This window comes from Lissotriton vulgaris, chromosome 9 (assembly GCF_964263255.1).
Source record: "Lissotriton vulgaris chromosome 9, aLisVul1.2, whole genome shotgun sequence".
Classification (NCBI taxonomy): Eukaryota; Metazoa; Chordata; class Amphibia; order Caudata; family Salamandridae; genus Lissotriton; species Lissotriton vulgaris.
In genome coordinates this window covers 920,923,393-920,939,708 of record NC_141697.1, presented here as the reverse complement: position 1 = coordinate 920,939,708, position 16,316 = coordinate 920,923,393, and the positions used below count along the sequence as shown (strand labels likewise).

General features: G+C 45.6%; 1 protein-coding gene across 1 annotated transcript in view; it reads right to left on the bottom strand.

Moving 5' to 3' along the window:
- SARS2 (seryl-tRNA synthetase 2, mitochondrial) overlaps window positions 1–16,316 on the bottom strand; it is a 278,053-nt gene that overhangs the window by 247,589 nt on the left and 14,148 nt on the right. Inside the window, exon 2 of the mRNA XM_086938739.1 lies at window positions 10,007–10,102. Within this exon, the coding sequence (XP_086794865.1) occupies window positions 10,007–10,102 (96 nt within the window). The remainder of the gene's footprint in view (window positions 1–10,006; window positions 10,103–16,316) is intronic.

Genomic DNA, 16,316 nt, shown 5'->3' with positions numbered 1-16,316 from the left:
CAGAATCACCGTAAGTCAATGCCACGCGCGCGAGATTTATTTTTGAAGCGCGACCAAGCAAAAACAAATTCACCAACTAGCGAATTGCGGATTTTTGGGCAAATTTGCGCTTTTTGCGGACCGTGAAATTGCCAAAAATACGCAAATCCTGCTCATACTTAATATAAACATGAGAAAGTGGCACGTTAAGTCTGTACAGCAGTGGTATTCAAACTGTGGGGCGCGCACCCCTGGGGGTCCGTGGCTGCATTCCCATGGGGCGCAATAGCGTCTTCAACTATTTGCTATTTGTCACACAGTGTGTCTAGCGCTTTGCTGGGGAGAACCTGGTTTCAAGTTACAACAACAGAGTCTCCTCCCCCATGATAAAAGAGTGGCAGTTTGTGTCCTTCAGTGCGGCCCCCTGGCAGGGGAGGCACAATGTGCAACAGTCCTACAGTAGAGTGCCAATCAGAGGCACCATCCCTCTGTGTGTGACATTGCCGCCAGCTGCAAGGCAGCTTAAACGAAGTTGCCTTGCTAACAAAGTGCTCTATGTCGAAGTGTGTGGGCCGATCGGGACGAGTTCTTGAAAACAGTGCACTCCCGCACGAACGATACTGGTATGTGAGCTCAAAGGGCTTCAGCCCCCCCACCCCCGTCCTGTGACACACACACAGCCCCACCCCAGTACTTCACGGGTCTTTAAAAGACCATTTGCTTGTTAATGAGGCTTCCTTGTTTTTCACCCCTTTGTAGAGTCCCTGTATCTCCACGCTGCCTACAGCTGGAAGAGTCACAGTGTTTTTTTTTTTGCACTATGCTCCTCGCAGAGCGGGAGAAATTAACGAGTTCACAGTCTCTTGGAGGCCACGATGAAACAGCACCAAATTCCATTGCCAAAGCAATCCTCATGGCGAACTACTAAATTCCTCATATTACCAATATTTAAAGCGCTGCTGCCTCCGTGCCCTTCGTGGGGGATACTCAATGGCCATATAACTAATAGGAGCACCCGTACGCGGCTTACTCTGTGTTTATGTTGAGATCGTGTGATCTAATAGTGATATGGGGATTTCGGTGTTCTCATTATAATCAAGCTAATGCATTTTCCATGCCCTGATGTATGATGCAGGTATTTTTTGATACCATAACTGTCAGGATAACGAGTATCATGTCAGTAATTGCACGATGTGCACAGTATTTCTAATCTATGTTATTTTGGACTATGATATATATACACACACACAATATGACACATTTTTATATAATCAGATTTGTAGATATGATTAGTACAGCAGGTGCTGTGGCATCAAGTCCTAGTGGTAGAAAGGGCCAGCTAAACCCAAAGTCTGTTTTACTATTTGTACTATTAGATTATTATTACAGTAGGGTCCTGTGGCCACTTGTTTTGGCAGAGTTGCTTTGGGCCTCTGAGTAATGATCTTAGGGTGGGAAAATTTTAGCAGAGGAGACACCTTTCTGGGGGCATCAGAGAGAAGACAGTGACTAGGATGGGACAAAATGAGAGCTCATGTATTTAATGAAGGGCAGAGGAGACATCCCACTTGGCGAGGCAGTACTGATCACTGGTGAAGTAGGTGCAGCAGCACCAGGGTCCACTGGTCTAAGAGGCCCACTGTATTACAGATATATCTTTTTAAGAATAAAAAGGGTATATGAGCTAATTTACCTTGCTAGCATTAGGACCACAGTCACCTTTGCTGCAAAAACGGGGGCAACACATGAGAGCTCATGTTTTTCTGGGGGAGAAAATGTTGCCTTATTATGGGAGATGCTCAATTTGGAACAGGGGAACTAGGTTCAAGTCCCAGCTTTTGCTAAACATCCTGTGATTATTGGTGAATCACTTAATTTCTCCAAGTCTTACAAAATCTCACCTTGGGTAATGTAATTGGAGTATATTTCTTGCTGCTCAGGGCCATGGTTATCATTACTACAGCAGGTGCAGTTGCATTGATCTGAGGAGTGTGATAGGATCACAGACACCAAATTATGGAAAGCAGAGCTTTTCTTTGTTAATTCATGTTTTTGCTTAATGAATTTGCTATTTTGTAAGTCGTACAGTTATTGTGGAATATATGGCATAGAAAACATCTCCAAGAGATGATCTCATAAGCTTGGCCCCCTGTGCTCAACCTTGCCCCTCCCCCAATCCTTGTCATAAAGGTTTGGAGGGGGGCCTGGCGTCAAAATGTTTTATTGGGGGGGGGGGGGGGGGGGGGGGGGGGGGCTCAGAGCAAAAAAGTTTGAAGACCTCTGCTGTACAGTATACATAAAATATTAAAATATATAAAATCTATATAGCCACCAGACCAAGAGGTATATTGAGTGGGTAAAACATTCAACCCCAATAATTGAAAAAAAACAGACTAAACTTCCACCTTTCTTCCTGAACCATGATTCTTTAGGATCAGGACTTGGCACTGTCCTGCACTGGAGAATATGCCACCATGTTGAGACCATGCCGGTCTGAGGGACGTGGTGTTGGCCATGGCCTGCGGGTGTGGGGGTTGTTGTATGGGCCAATGTCCTCTTTTCATTGTAAGGGTTATAGTGCTAAGAACTTTTTTGATGTCACGGCTGTTACGTGGGAGTAGTCCACAAGAACGTAGACTGTATGTCTGTCCTATGAGAGGGGATCTTTGTGCTTCTTGACCATTTGTAGAATAGCACAAATCTGCCTGTGAAGCAAAAGGCAGGCATCAAAAGTCCTCAAGATGTTCGATTTGCCACAGTCAAAAGATCAGAGTTTGTGTGCTCGCTAAAATTAGAGAGGCAATGTGAATTGTAGATCCAGAAGGTATGGGAAAAAGTCTCTGAAGAATACAATTGCATTCCCCTTCTCAACCTCTTTATTGAATGCCTTACAGTTGGATGTTGTCCCTCCTAGACTGGTCCCCCAAATCTGTGATCTTAAGCCTAAGAAGTCAAAAGGTTTGCCTGCCAGTCCGGGTAGGAATTCAGTTGCTTTACCATTCCATCCAGTCTTCTGTCCGTGGGGTCTAAGCACCTGTGCAGTGATGCAAAGTCTACTATCATGGACTTGACTTCTGAGGAGATCTCAGACATAGCAGAGTCAAAAGTGCCCATCTTGGTGTCAAAGGCAGCATTTCTCTTGTGATGGTATTAAATATGACTTCAGGCATTTTGTCTGGATGTGGGCAGACTTTTTGTCAGCTACAAGCTATTGTCTCTGGAAACAACATATTTCTTGACGATTTAATGGAAGGCATAAGGACAAAGTAGGCTAAAACTACTGGTCAGATGAGGACTAAAGATCAGGGTCACCGCTTCTAGACATTTCAGCAAGGAAGTGTGGTGCACTGACTTGCCAAATGAGAGTTCACCAATAAGCTCGCTTAACTGGAAACGGGCAATCCAGCAAGTTAAGTCTCCTATTGGGTGATCAATTCCTGAGTCAAAAGTCAGCGAGTGAGCACCTACCAGGTGGTTCCAATATATAGTCTAGGTCATGAGTCTCTAATCAGGGGGAAAACATGAGGGGCAGAGTGGACCTCAGGAAAGAGACGTAAACTGGTGCAGAACAGTCTTAAGTGATGCACTCCCTCTCATGAACTGACCAGGAATCTGCCTGGAACACCCTGGGGTCTCGGTTTCGAAATCACAGTAAATATTAACAGCTATTGTGAATTCCAAGTTTCTAATTCGTGAAACTATTTTTACACTTTACATAACAGGTGAATATTTACGCAACTAAAAATACTTGGCTAGAGGAGCATCCTTTGAAGTGCATAACATAGGGGCCCATTAGGATCGCGGACGGACTTACGTCCGTCCGTGACCCCAGAGTAGGAGGGAACCTCCGCATGGCCTGCGGAGTTCCCTCCTGTGAAATTAGGATGTGACCGCCACCCTGGCGGTCACATCCTCTATTTTTACCATTGCGGCGGGTGCGGCTTCAAGCTGCACCCGCCGCAATGGTAAAAATGCATACATTGCATTTGCATGCAGAAAGCGGCAGGCACCGTGCGGTGCTTGCCGATTTCTGCATACAAATGCAGGGGGGTACCATAGGTACCTCCCATGTGCACCCCCCACCCCCCTTCACCCAGGGGGCCCGCAACGGGCCCCTGCAGTGAAGTTCCACATGCTGTTCCACAGCGGAAAACCCGCTGTGGAAAAGCATTTTTTAAAACCCATCCTAATATGGCTGGCGGTGTCTGAGAGACACCGCCACCATATTAGAGCTTTTCTGCCGTGGTTGTAAGCCAACCGCGGCGGAAAAGCAGCAGACTGAAACCAGGACTCACCATCCATCCTAATGTGGCGGTGGGTCTTTGGTGGGTCCGCAGCGGATTTTCCGCATCCTCTGGGCAGGCGGTGGCTTCCACCGGCCCAGAGGATGCGGAAAATCCGCTATCCTAATGAGCCCCTAAGATTAAGGCAGGAATCCCTCATGGATTTTTCAAAGAGGAATTCAGTCCAATCTCTTACTTTGGTTTTCAAAAGGTATATGCAGAAATGTAACTGATAAAGTTTGTTTCTGCAATAAGCATTGGCAAAGAAGAGCAATTAATGTAAATTGGAGAAATCGCCCCACCCATTTAAAGAATGCTAGAAAAACAGCCATGAGGATGTTTTGAAAGGGTAGGGCCTGCAAAGAGAGGAATTGGTGGGTATTTTGTTTAAATACTTTTATTCTGTATTTTTAGTGTTTTTGATTTCCATTTTTTTTTTGTTTTCTATTTTATTTTTCATTGTGAAATTAGGCGATCACATTTCGAAAGCACCATTTTTCATTCTTGACAAATATTTTGACTTAAAACTCACAATAATATCCATAACCATTTTATATTGTTAAGAATGTTTCAGTCGCATGACTACTAACACTAAAACATTATTCCAATAAACTTGCCAATGTATAGAAGCGCCAATACTGGGGTAAAATGTGGATTGGAATGTGTGCACCTTGTATGCTTGTAGATAAGGGTTCAAATGTATGTAATAGCATTTTGAGATGTTTTAAGACGCTCAGGAGTATGCGTACATCGGTGGAAAGGTAGGCAAAAGACTGTGGGACCAATTACGATGTTGTGCGGAAAGCCTCCTACCGACAGTCAGATTCCCTTAGACCAAGTCAAGTCAAGTCAAGTCAACAAATTTATATAGCGCACTACATACCCAGAGGGTCTCAAGGCGCTTAGGGAGGGAAGGAGGATTACTTGTCAAATAACCACGTTTTAAGTTGCTTTCTGAATGTTAGGTGGTTCTGGGTAAGGCGAAGGTAAGTGGGGAGTGAGTTCCATGTTTTAGCTGCCAGGTATGAGAATGATCTACCTCCCATGGTGGTCTTGTTGATGCGAGGTACAGTGGCGAGGGCTTGGCTGGAAGAGCGTAGTTGGCGGGAGGGGGTGTAGAAGGACAGTCGTGAGTTGAGGCATTCTGGTCCGATATCGTAGAGTGATTTGTGTGCGTGGGTTAGAAGTCGGAAAGTGATCCTCTTATTGACGGGTAGCCAGTGGAGGTTTTTCAGGTGACCAGAGATGTGTTCGTTACGCGGGATGTCTAATATGATCCTGGCTGAGGCGTTTTGGATTCGTTGGAGTTTTTTCTGGAGTTTAGCGGTAGTACCTGCGTAGAGGGTGTTTCCGTAGTCCAGTCGGCTCGTGACCAGAGCATGGGTGACTGTTTTTCTTGTTTCGGTGGGGATCCATCGAAATGTTTTTTTGAGCATGCGGAGAATGTTGAAGCAGGATGAGGAGACGGCGCTGACTTGTCTGTTCATTGAAAGTGAAGAATCCAGGATAACGCCTAGGTTCCGTGCGTGGTGTGTCGGGATGGGTGCTTTTCCAAGGGCTTCCGGCCACCAAGAGTCGTCCCATGCAGAGGGGGATGTACCTAAGATGAGGACTTCTGTTTTATCTGAGTTCAGTTTCAGACGACTATGTTTCATCCATTCGGCAACTTCTTTCATTCCTTCGTGTAGGTTGGTTTTGGCGGTGCTGGGGGCATTGGTGAGAGAAAGGATCAGTTGAGTGTCATCCGCATAAGAGATGATGTTGAGGTTGAGTTGGCGGGCGATGGCCGCGAGGGGGCTCATGTATACGTTGAAGAGGGTGGGACTGAGTGAGGATCCTTGTGGTACGCCACAGATGACTTCAGTGGCCTCGGACTTGAATGGTGGAAGGCGGACTCTCTGGGTTCTTCCGGTGAGGAACGAGGTGATCCAATCCAGTGCTTTTCCTTGGATTCCGATGTTTCTGAGGCGCTGTAATAGGGTGCTATGACAGACTGTGTCGAAGGCTGCGGAGAGGTCGAGGAGGATGAGGGCGACTGTGTCTCCATTGTCCAGTAGAGTTCGAATGTCGTCAGTTGCTGCGATGAGGGCGGTCTCAGTGCTGTGTTTTGCTCGGAAGCCAGACTGTGAGGAGTCGAGGGATTTGTTGGCTTCGAGGAAGGCGGCGAGCTGGTTGTTGACAGCTTTCTCGATGACTTTGGCCGGGAAAGGAAGGAGCGAGATGGGGCGGTAATTTTTGAGTTCGGTGGGGTCCGCTGTGGGTTTTTTCAGAAGGGCGGTGAGTTCAGCGTGTTTCCAGCTTTCCGGGAAGGTGGCGGAGTTGAAGGAGCAGTTGTTGACGTCTCGGAGGTGCGGTGCTATGACGGAGTCTGCTTTGTTGAAGATGTGGTGAGGACATGGGTCTGTGGGGGATCCTGAGTGGATGGAGTTCATCAGGCGGATGGTGTCCTCAGTGGAGATTGGGTTCCAGTCGTAAAGGGTGTTCAAGGGGGGAGAATGTTCAGCATATGGTTGGGTGGGTTGGTCTCCGGGTTGGTTGTCGAAGCTGTTGTGGATGTCTGCAATTTTGTTGTGGAAGAATAAAGCCAGGGAGTCGCAGAGGGCTTGAGAGGGGGTGATGTCGTTGGAGTTGGCCGAGGGATTGGTAAATTCCTTGACGATGTTGAAAAGTTCCTTGCTGTTGTGGGCGTTGTTGTCTAGTCGGTCCTTGAATGCTGTTTTCTTGGCCTTTCGGATTAGTTGGTGGTGTGTGCGGGTGGCGTTTTTGAAGGCGTCCTTGGTGCTAGTGGTTGGGTCTTTTTTCCAGGCCTTTTCAAGGGAGCGGCAGAGTTTCTTGGACTTCTTAAGATCATCGTTTAACCATGAGGCCTTCTTGCTGCCAGGTTTGCTTTGACGTTTTTTCAATGGTGCTAGGATGTCGGCGCTGTTGGATAACCATAGGGTGAAGTTGGTGGCGGCTTGGTCTGGGTTAGAAGAGTGGGCTGGGGTGTTTAGAAGGAGCGATGAGGAGATCTGGTCGATGGTGATTTTGTTCCAGTTTCTTTGCAGAGTTGGTTGGGGGTGGTTGATGGGTTTCGGCTTGTTGTAGGTGAAGTGAACGCAGCTGTGGTCAGTCCAGAGGAGATCCGTAGTGTGGCTGAAGGAGACGTGATTGCTGGAGGTGAAGATAGGGTCGAGTGTGTGACCTGCGATGTGGGTGGGGGGAAGTGACCAGTTGTTTAAGTCCGAGGTTGGCGAGGTTGTCCAAGAGGGTGGTGGTGTTGCGGTCGTTGTTCTTTTCAAGGTGAAAGTTGAGGTCTCCCAGAAGGATGTAATCTTTGGAGGGGAGCGCGTGTGGAGTGATGAAGTCCATGATGTCTTCACTGAATTTTGCGCGGGGTCCTGGTGGTCTGTAGAGGAGGGTGCCTCTGAGTGTGGTCTTGGGGTCGATGTGGATCTGGAAGTGGAGGTGTTCAGAGTTTGCGAGATTGACGTCAGAGCTGGTTGAGATGTGGATTGATTTTTTATGGACGATAGCGATTCCTCCTCCTGTGTGGCCGGTACGGTCCTTGCGTGTGATCTTATATTCTTCAGGGATGGCAATGGTGATGTCTGGGGCGGAGGAAGCGTTCATCCATGTTTCTGTTAGGAAGGCGACGTCTGGAGAGATGGTGTCTAGTAGATTCCATAGGTCAATGGCGTGCCTGTGGACCGATCGGGTTTTGAGAAGGATGCATTGTAGATGGTTGGTGTCGGGAATCTGAGGTGTGATCGTAGTGGAGTTGGTGACGGTACCGGTGAATTTGCAGGAGTAGCATGAGAAAGGTCCATGGGTGTGTCCAGGAGCGGCTTGGACGCAGTTGGGGGGACGGCCGGGGTTAAGGGCTAGGAGAGTGGAGGCATCGTAGGTAATGCGGGAGGGCTGGGCAGCGCAAGGGGCAGGGGGTCTGGCGCTGGGCGCGGTCCAGGCGCGGACGGGCGTAGACGGGCTTACCTTTGGCGCACCTTCGGCGCGAATGGGGCGCGGTCGCTGCGCGTGGACGCTGCGCGCGGGAGCTACTGTCATAAATGGAAGGGGGAGGGGCGAGGGCGGCTCAGCTGGGAGGCGGGGCGGGCTCAGGAAGCACAACAACAACAACAGGGACAAAATGGAGGGGGGAGCAGAGCAGGGCGCCGGGGGATATCGCGCAAAAAGCAAACTACAATGCAGAAATGCTACAGGCAAGCGAGGCAAACACAAATTAAATTGCAGGCGAAATACAATGGCACAGCTATATGCAAAGCAGCACAGCTTCTACGATACCGTGTCTCGGCAGAGAGACAGGGGAGCGAACCACTCAGGGCAGAGGCGATGAGGGGTCACAGCGCTACGAGGTCCGGGGGCGCCGTAAATAGGTAGTGGGAGGGCGGCTCAGCTGGGAGGCGGGGCGGGCTCAGGAAGCACAACAACAACAACAGGGACAAAATGGAGGGGGGAGCAGAGCAGGGCGCCGGGGGATATCGCGCAAAAAGCAAACTACAATGCAGAAATGCTACAGGCAAGCGAGGCAAACACAAATTAAATTGCAGGCGAAAAACAATGGCACAGTTATATGCAAAGCAGCACAGCTTCTACGATACCGTGTCTCGGCAGAGAGACAGGGGAGCGAACCACTCAGGGCAGAGGCGATGAGGGGTCACCAAACCGACCAGAGGTCTCCAAACCGGTCCTGGAGGGCCGGATCCATTCCAGATTTTTTGGATATCCCCATTGAGATACATGTAGTAATTTTAAAAATCTGGCATGGATCCGGCCCTCCAGGACCGGTTTGGAGACCCCTGCCTTAGACCATGTTGGAACCCATCTGTCCCACTCGGTCGGAAACAATTTCGACCGACCAATTACAATGCTCACGGTTAAAAGGGAAACCGTTCCGTCATTCCGAATCGGTTCCGACCGGCACTGGGAGAATCCAAGTCGGTCGGAGCTGATTCGTACAGCTCTATGGACAGCATTTCCGACTGACTGATTAAGATGTCGGATTCTGACAGCCATTCTGAGACGGACTGTCCAACACAAAAAGACTGTTGGAAACTGACTTTGGGGGCCCCTAGCAGGCCCCACTTCATTCGGAGAAATCCGGTTGGGGCCCTTGGGGGTACCCAAGGGGCCCCCCTGTAAGACAATGCACTGTGTGACAGGCACCATGGAGTGCCTTCGACAAGGTGCAAGGTTTTCCGCAAACACCCCTTTTCCTCATAGGAGTCTGTGTTGTCGGTCAGAACACAGGCTCCCATAGAAGTCAATGGGAGTCCTTCCAAATGGTGTTCAGAAGCATCGTAATCAGTTGTGTGGATCCACCGATCACGAGTCGGTTGGAACCGAATCCAGCAAGAGTTGGGAGGAAAGTTTCTGCACGACATTGCAATCGGCCCCTGTGTATATTCATCACCTTAAACATGTTCACAAGTGTATATTTGCAGAATTAAGAATGTTTGGCATGCTATGTATGTATAGTTGTGTTAATGAAGGTATGCAGAAGTCAGAATATATGTATGTCTGAGAGTGTGTAGGATGGGGTTTATATATTTGGGATTGAAGGCAACTGATGGCTATGTTTATTAGAAAGAGCAAAAAAGTGTGAATATATTTCTGGTTTGGAAAACAGACCTGTGCACTGCAAAATGTGCATGAGTGTGAGGATATCTTTGCAAGTTTATAAAAATTCTGGGTCTAGCCACTAGCCCCCCTCAAGAAGTCTTCATCTCGGTTTCTTTGGTACTCACCACAAGGGATTTGACCTGCATTGCGACTTTGACTTTCTCCTCTTCCAGTCTCCGAATATCTTCCTTCACTTTCTCTAGCTTCTTCCAGATGGAGAGCTGTGGAAAGAAAATAAATTAGCTTACCTTGGGTGTAATTATTCTGAATGGTACAAACCTCAATAACAACTTACAATTTGTAGTAGTCTCAAGCCTTTTGGTCCCTGGGACCACCCACATGGTGTGTTTCACGCAAAGTATGTCACCTGCAAACTCATTTCAATGGAAGTGCATCAGATCTAAGTGCTTGCAGCGGCTCCGGTCCATTGGCGTTGAGCTCTGGATTGACAGATGCCGGATAGCCTTGCCCTCCCTGACAGACAACGCTAATGGATGTACAGCTTCAATAATAAAAGAATGGGCTAAGAATGAATGAATGAATGGAATGCTTTCCAACTTCCGAACTTTAAGTGCTGTTCGGCCAAAATGGCTCACTGAGTCATTTCCCATTAGGCGCGGAGCCACAGACCTTTTGAGAACCCTCTTTTCCTAAGGAGCTAGCATTAATTACAGCCCACATGCAGTGTGCACCCGCAAGCATACATGGAGATACTGGACATCATTCACAGTTAGCAAGTACATACTGTAAGAATACATAAAGAGGTGGCTTATGGAAAATGATGAAGTGAAAAGAAAGACTGCACATATATTCTTCCCAGGACTTAAACATGCACCCTCCTTCATGCAGCACCTCTTCCAATCGCTAGAGTATGGGCTGTCCTCTGAACACTCAGTCCACTGGTTGTATGCTCCTCCTTTCTTGAGAGAATTTTGTTCTAAGTGAGTAATGTATGTACAGTCCATAGCTTGTCTTTCTGTCCCCAAACTCCTCCTGCAGTGTACACTTCAGGGTGTTCCCATGCTTGCCAATGCCCACTGTCACTCCCACCATCTTCCTCTGGTACTCCACTTTTACTTTGCAGAATGTCTCTAAAGGCAGCACCATCCCACCTATCTCATACAACATTTTCTTTAAAACGCATATAAAATGACCACATAATAAAATGACCATCTCAAGTTTCCATATATTATGCACGTCTTTCTTTTGCATGCTGTTACGAAGGTCCAGTAGGTCAGAAGGATTTCCAGATCGAAATCATTCTTTACAGCAGAAGTAAATTTGAAAAATGCACATTTTAATAAATTGGTTCTGTATCTCTTTACAGTCTCTTTCTGTGCTTCGCATGCAAGTCTTTAGCTCAACTGCAGCAATCCCATTTTGGTTATTAACTCTCTTCATCTTTTGTTCATTTCTAATAGTGCCCCATTACCCACTTCCTTGTGTTATTCCCGGATAGTACCTTCTTCATGTACACAGTAAACCCTCCATTCTAGAACATTTTGTGCAGTTTTGTTAATGTACAACAGTAATACCAGCATGCAGCAAAAAACTCGCCTAGTATCTCACGCTTTGCATTATTCCACCATTTAGTCGTGGGATCCAGATACTCTGCAATTTACAAAGGTTTTTCTTTTTTCGCATTAAGCTCAGGCTGGCCATATGCCATTGAGGGTAAGCTCACAATGCCCTTCAGCATGGTCTCCATCTTTATCTTCTATTTTCCCCCGTTTTAAAATACTAGTTTTTTTTTAATTGTCCCTTTACTAGGGAGGTAGGACGTGAATCCAAAAGAGTTCCACACTGCAAAACTGTTGTTACACAGAAGTATCCATTGTATTATGCAGTACGAACCTCTTCCAGATTCACGTGCTTTTTACAGATTATATAGTGAGTTACTCTCTAATAGGGCGGTTTGAGAGAAAGATGGGCAATACTAAAAATATGTTTCAAACACAGAGGCTCTCATTACGATGAAACTCGGAAAGCCTCCGACCACAAGTTAGAGTCTTTCCGAGTCACTTCTTGGGTTTTACTTTCAACCGCCACATTACGATGCAGGCGGTTGAAAGTGAAACCGGCCTTTTATTCCAGCTGGATCGCGACGGGCTCAAGGAGCTTGAAGCCAGTCGGAGGCCCCACCATAATCCCTATGGAAGGCGTTTCCGCCGCCGGGATTACAATGTCGATTTCCGACAGGCTTTCCATGTTGGGGTTTCCGACATGGAAAGCCAGTAGGAAAGCGACTTTGGAGGCCCCTAGCAGGGCCCCCATCTCCCTAACTATTCCTGTTGGGGCCAAGGGGGCACCTATGGATCCCCCCTGTTGATCCCTGCACTGTGTGGCAGGCACCTCAAGATGCCTGCCACACGGTGCAAGGATGAACAGACTCTCCCATTTCTCTATGGAAGCTTGTGTTACGGCCAGTTTATGGGAGCATGTGACTGCACCATGTGTGGTTGCATTGTAATGCTGCGGTCGGGACCGCCAACTGGAGGTCGGTCAGTCCTGATTCCGCAACGTCAGACCGACATAGTAATAAGGCACTTGCAGATAGATTCATCAAGCATTTTTGCGAGCGCAAACGGTGCGAATCGCAAAAATCGGCCGTTTGCGCCCGCAAAAATTGCATTTGGGATTCATCAATGGTTCATGCTCTCGCAATATAAGAATTCACAAATAATTGCGAATTCTCAAATTGCGATATCATATAAGGAATCGCAATTTGCGATTCCTTATATGCAATGCATGAACCATTTTAAAATTGCGAATTCGCAATCCGGGGCCGCTATTTACCGCTAAGTCAAACCTCGTGGTAAATAGCGAAAACTTAGAAAAATGCACTTAAGTGCATTTTTCTAAGTTGTATGTTACACACACACATGTCCTTGGGACATATGTGTGCGTAACACCAGCATCCCATATCATTTCAGGGGTGCAACAGGGTGTCCTTTGGACACCCCTGCACCCTTGAAATCGCAAAATCAAAATGCGAATCTCTAATAGCGATTCGCACATTGATATGTCTTCCCATTCATTCCTATGGGCCTTTAGGCCCATAGGAATGAATGGGGAGTTATTCCTTATTTGCGATTAGCAATTAGCTAACCGCAAATAAGGAAGCTGTAGGAATTGCAATAAATATTGCGATTTCTACATGAATCCCGTTTTGCGAGTCTGTAATAGCGATTCCTTAATAATCGCTATTACAGACTCGCAAAACATGCCGATGATAAATCTACCTGATAGTGTCACAATTTGAATTCTTTCTTGCTTTAATGTCTAACAATAATGTTTTGTAAAGGTGTGTGCACAGCACTACTTTGCCAGGTTAGGTAGTATGCACTATCCATCATTATAAAGAAACCTTTGACACTGGCTGCTCTTTTGGCTTATGGTGTCTGTGTATGCCACAATATATTTTCTGGTTTCCTAATGTCCTTTGTAATTTATGCATAAAATGGGATGGCTCACCTGAAATCTAGTGTGTGCAATATCCTTTCTGCCAGCATTGTGGAAATACACTGGCCCTTAGATGGTTTGATTAACCTGAAACTTTGAGTAGAAGTTTGAGGTAGTTCTCATCACCATCTCGTCCTTATGTACCTGGAAATACAATTCTTGTATAGCGACATCTTATATTTCACTTACTCTTCTTAAAGGGATTGCCACCAGAAAGGTGATTTTTATTGTTAGGTGTGCAGGAGTGCCAAGGGTGGATTTAGCAGTGGTATTAGAACCATATGTATGTAACATTTCGGTAGTGGGATTGACCTTGATGGGTATATTGTATTTACTCCTTCTAAAAAACTTTAACAGCTGGCATTTTTGAGAATAAGATAGTTATCCTGTCGGCAACTATTGCGACAAAATGACCTTTATTGATGTGAGCGCTAAATTGCAATCCACAAGGTGCTTTAAGTAGTGTATGAAGTGGGCCTTGGTTGTTAGGTCATCTGTATGTTTTTGCTGATAGGAAGATGGTTTGTGACTAGCATGTTTATGTGCTGGACCACTTTTTGCGTATTCCACTGTGCACCCCACCTGGTGTGTGATGAATCGGTTACTGTCCTAGAAGGAAATTGGGCGTGAAAGGCCTGACTCTGGGTATGTTGTCCCTCATTAACAATTTTAACGCTCTTTGAATTTGCATAGTGACAACAACTAGATCGTCCTGCCTCCCCCTGTTTTTGTGGCTACTGCTTCATTAGCAACTTCTTCAGTAGTTTCATGTGCAGTCTGGCTGTGATTGCAATTCAGAAGCCATCATGTCAAATAGTCTCACCACTGTTTTTACTGAAGGACGTGGTTACAGACTGATCTGTTCCTGCAGAGGGAGAATCCTTTTTGCTGTGGAGACAGATACTGCGTTTCGAGAACTGAGAACATGGGATGATTTATTTAGATTCACTGAAAATCCAACTGAATCCAGCACTTGAATGACTATTGGTGGTCTTCCAGCATCACAAGAAGTACTTTCCTAGACAGTTGTCTAGACCTAGGTAGCTTGTCTTGTGAGATAAGCTGCAGCTATTGCAAAGGATTGTATGAACACCCTTGTGGGTGACTTTATCCCGAAGGGTAGTACCCTGAATTGGTAGTAATTTCCCACCAACATAAGCCTTACGTGTTTGCAATGGTGTTAGTTCATCTGTATGTGAAAGCAGGCATCTTTCAAGCTTATTGTTTCTATGTAGACTTCTTTCTCCACCATTGCAATGACTTCCTACAGTGTTGTCCTTTTGAACTTCTGTGCTTTGATGGATCTGTTTATGAGCCTGAGGTCTACAATAAGCCTCAGTGTTTAATCTTGTTTAGGTATGAGGATGTATACAGAGTATACTTCTGTGTTTCTTTGTGTCTGGGCAATGCTTCCATGGCATTCTTTTCTAAACGTTCTTGCACTTATTCAGAAAATGCTTCTCTTTCTATTCGATTGTTGGTCTGTCTTTTGGCATGTATTGTCTTGGTTTGCCTTCAATTTCAATGACATAACCATTTTCTATATGTATCTGAGTGAAGAAGGGTTTATTGGCTCAGTCTTCTCTTCTGGGGGTATCAGCTCCTCTACAGAACCTTCACATGTATGCAAGGCTCCAGTAGCCGACCCTTCACTGGCGCCTTTTCCATTGTCTCTATGGGTCATCTACTTTGTCCCTGAAATATATTCTGTCCATTAAATGAATTGTTAATTAGTGACATTTGCACCTCTGGTTCAAAGACCGAAATTCTCAGTCATTTAAGACAAGGCTTTTTTTGGTTTGCATTTAGAATGAGCACTTTAAATTCAGTACGGCACACGGTTCCCTGCATCAAACAAGCAGCCAGGAATTAAGAGCCCATAACTTATGTCTCCCAATCTTAAAAATCCACAACCTGCACTAGATGAAAGTGTAGGATGTTGGAGGGAAAAAAACAATATACATTGTGCTAAGGACACAGAAAAAGTCATAGAATACACCAAAACTGATATTAAACATATACTCAGTGGAAAGAAAGATTTAGAAAAAAATACATGCGAGAAAAAAATCTACGGTGTGTAGCTATCTCTTGGGCCCAGTACAGGTGGGACTGCAAAATTATTTGACAGCTGTAAAAGAATAGACAACATAGGTTTTACCTTACTAGATTACCTATAGGAACATTGCATCTAAGGGTTGCCGCCCCTAGAATTGGGACACAAAATAACATCTTACCAAATAGTCCATGCAATGTTAGAGCGAGTCAAAGCACAATGCACTTTATTCTATTTTGCAGTTTTTACAGGGATCTTAGGAAGTTTTTTTGCAGCGATTTTTAAGACTGGCAATTATATTTATTATCAGAATGCCTTTTACTACTTATGTGCTTTGGAAAGTGGGGATATGTGTCTACCTGTTATAGCTTTTATCATATCTGCCCTGGAGATAAGGAAAAACCGTGGACACTTGGACGTTTTAAACTATGAGCCTACCTTGTAAATTTGACTGCCATAAACTGTCTTTGACTACAAACGATACCTGCGGAACTGATTAAATTGAGACCCCAGCAACAGCTATTATTATTGTAATTAACTTATCACATAGGATTTTGAATTGTTTCTAAGAAATTGACTCTATGATGTAATATTTACAAATGTTACAGCCCACTGACTATGGAAATGGGCATGTAGACGAGCCCCTGTTTTTCTTAAGTTATTTATTAATTGTGTTGTTTTTATTGTGTACTTTTATGGTTTTATCTTTATAACCAAATAAAGTGAATTGACTGAATTGACTGACAATGTGCTAGCTTTAACACATTCTGTGAAAAACATGTTTTATTTGATGTAATTTGTTTCATGTTCCCTTCTGGAAAACACGGCTATTTACTTTTTTATCAATTTGACTACGAACATAACAAGCCTTGGCGTAGCCAATAGGTCTCGCTTTTGGTATGTTGTAAGTGTTTAGCCAT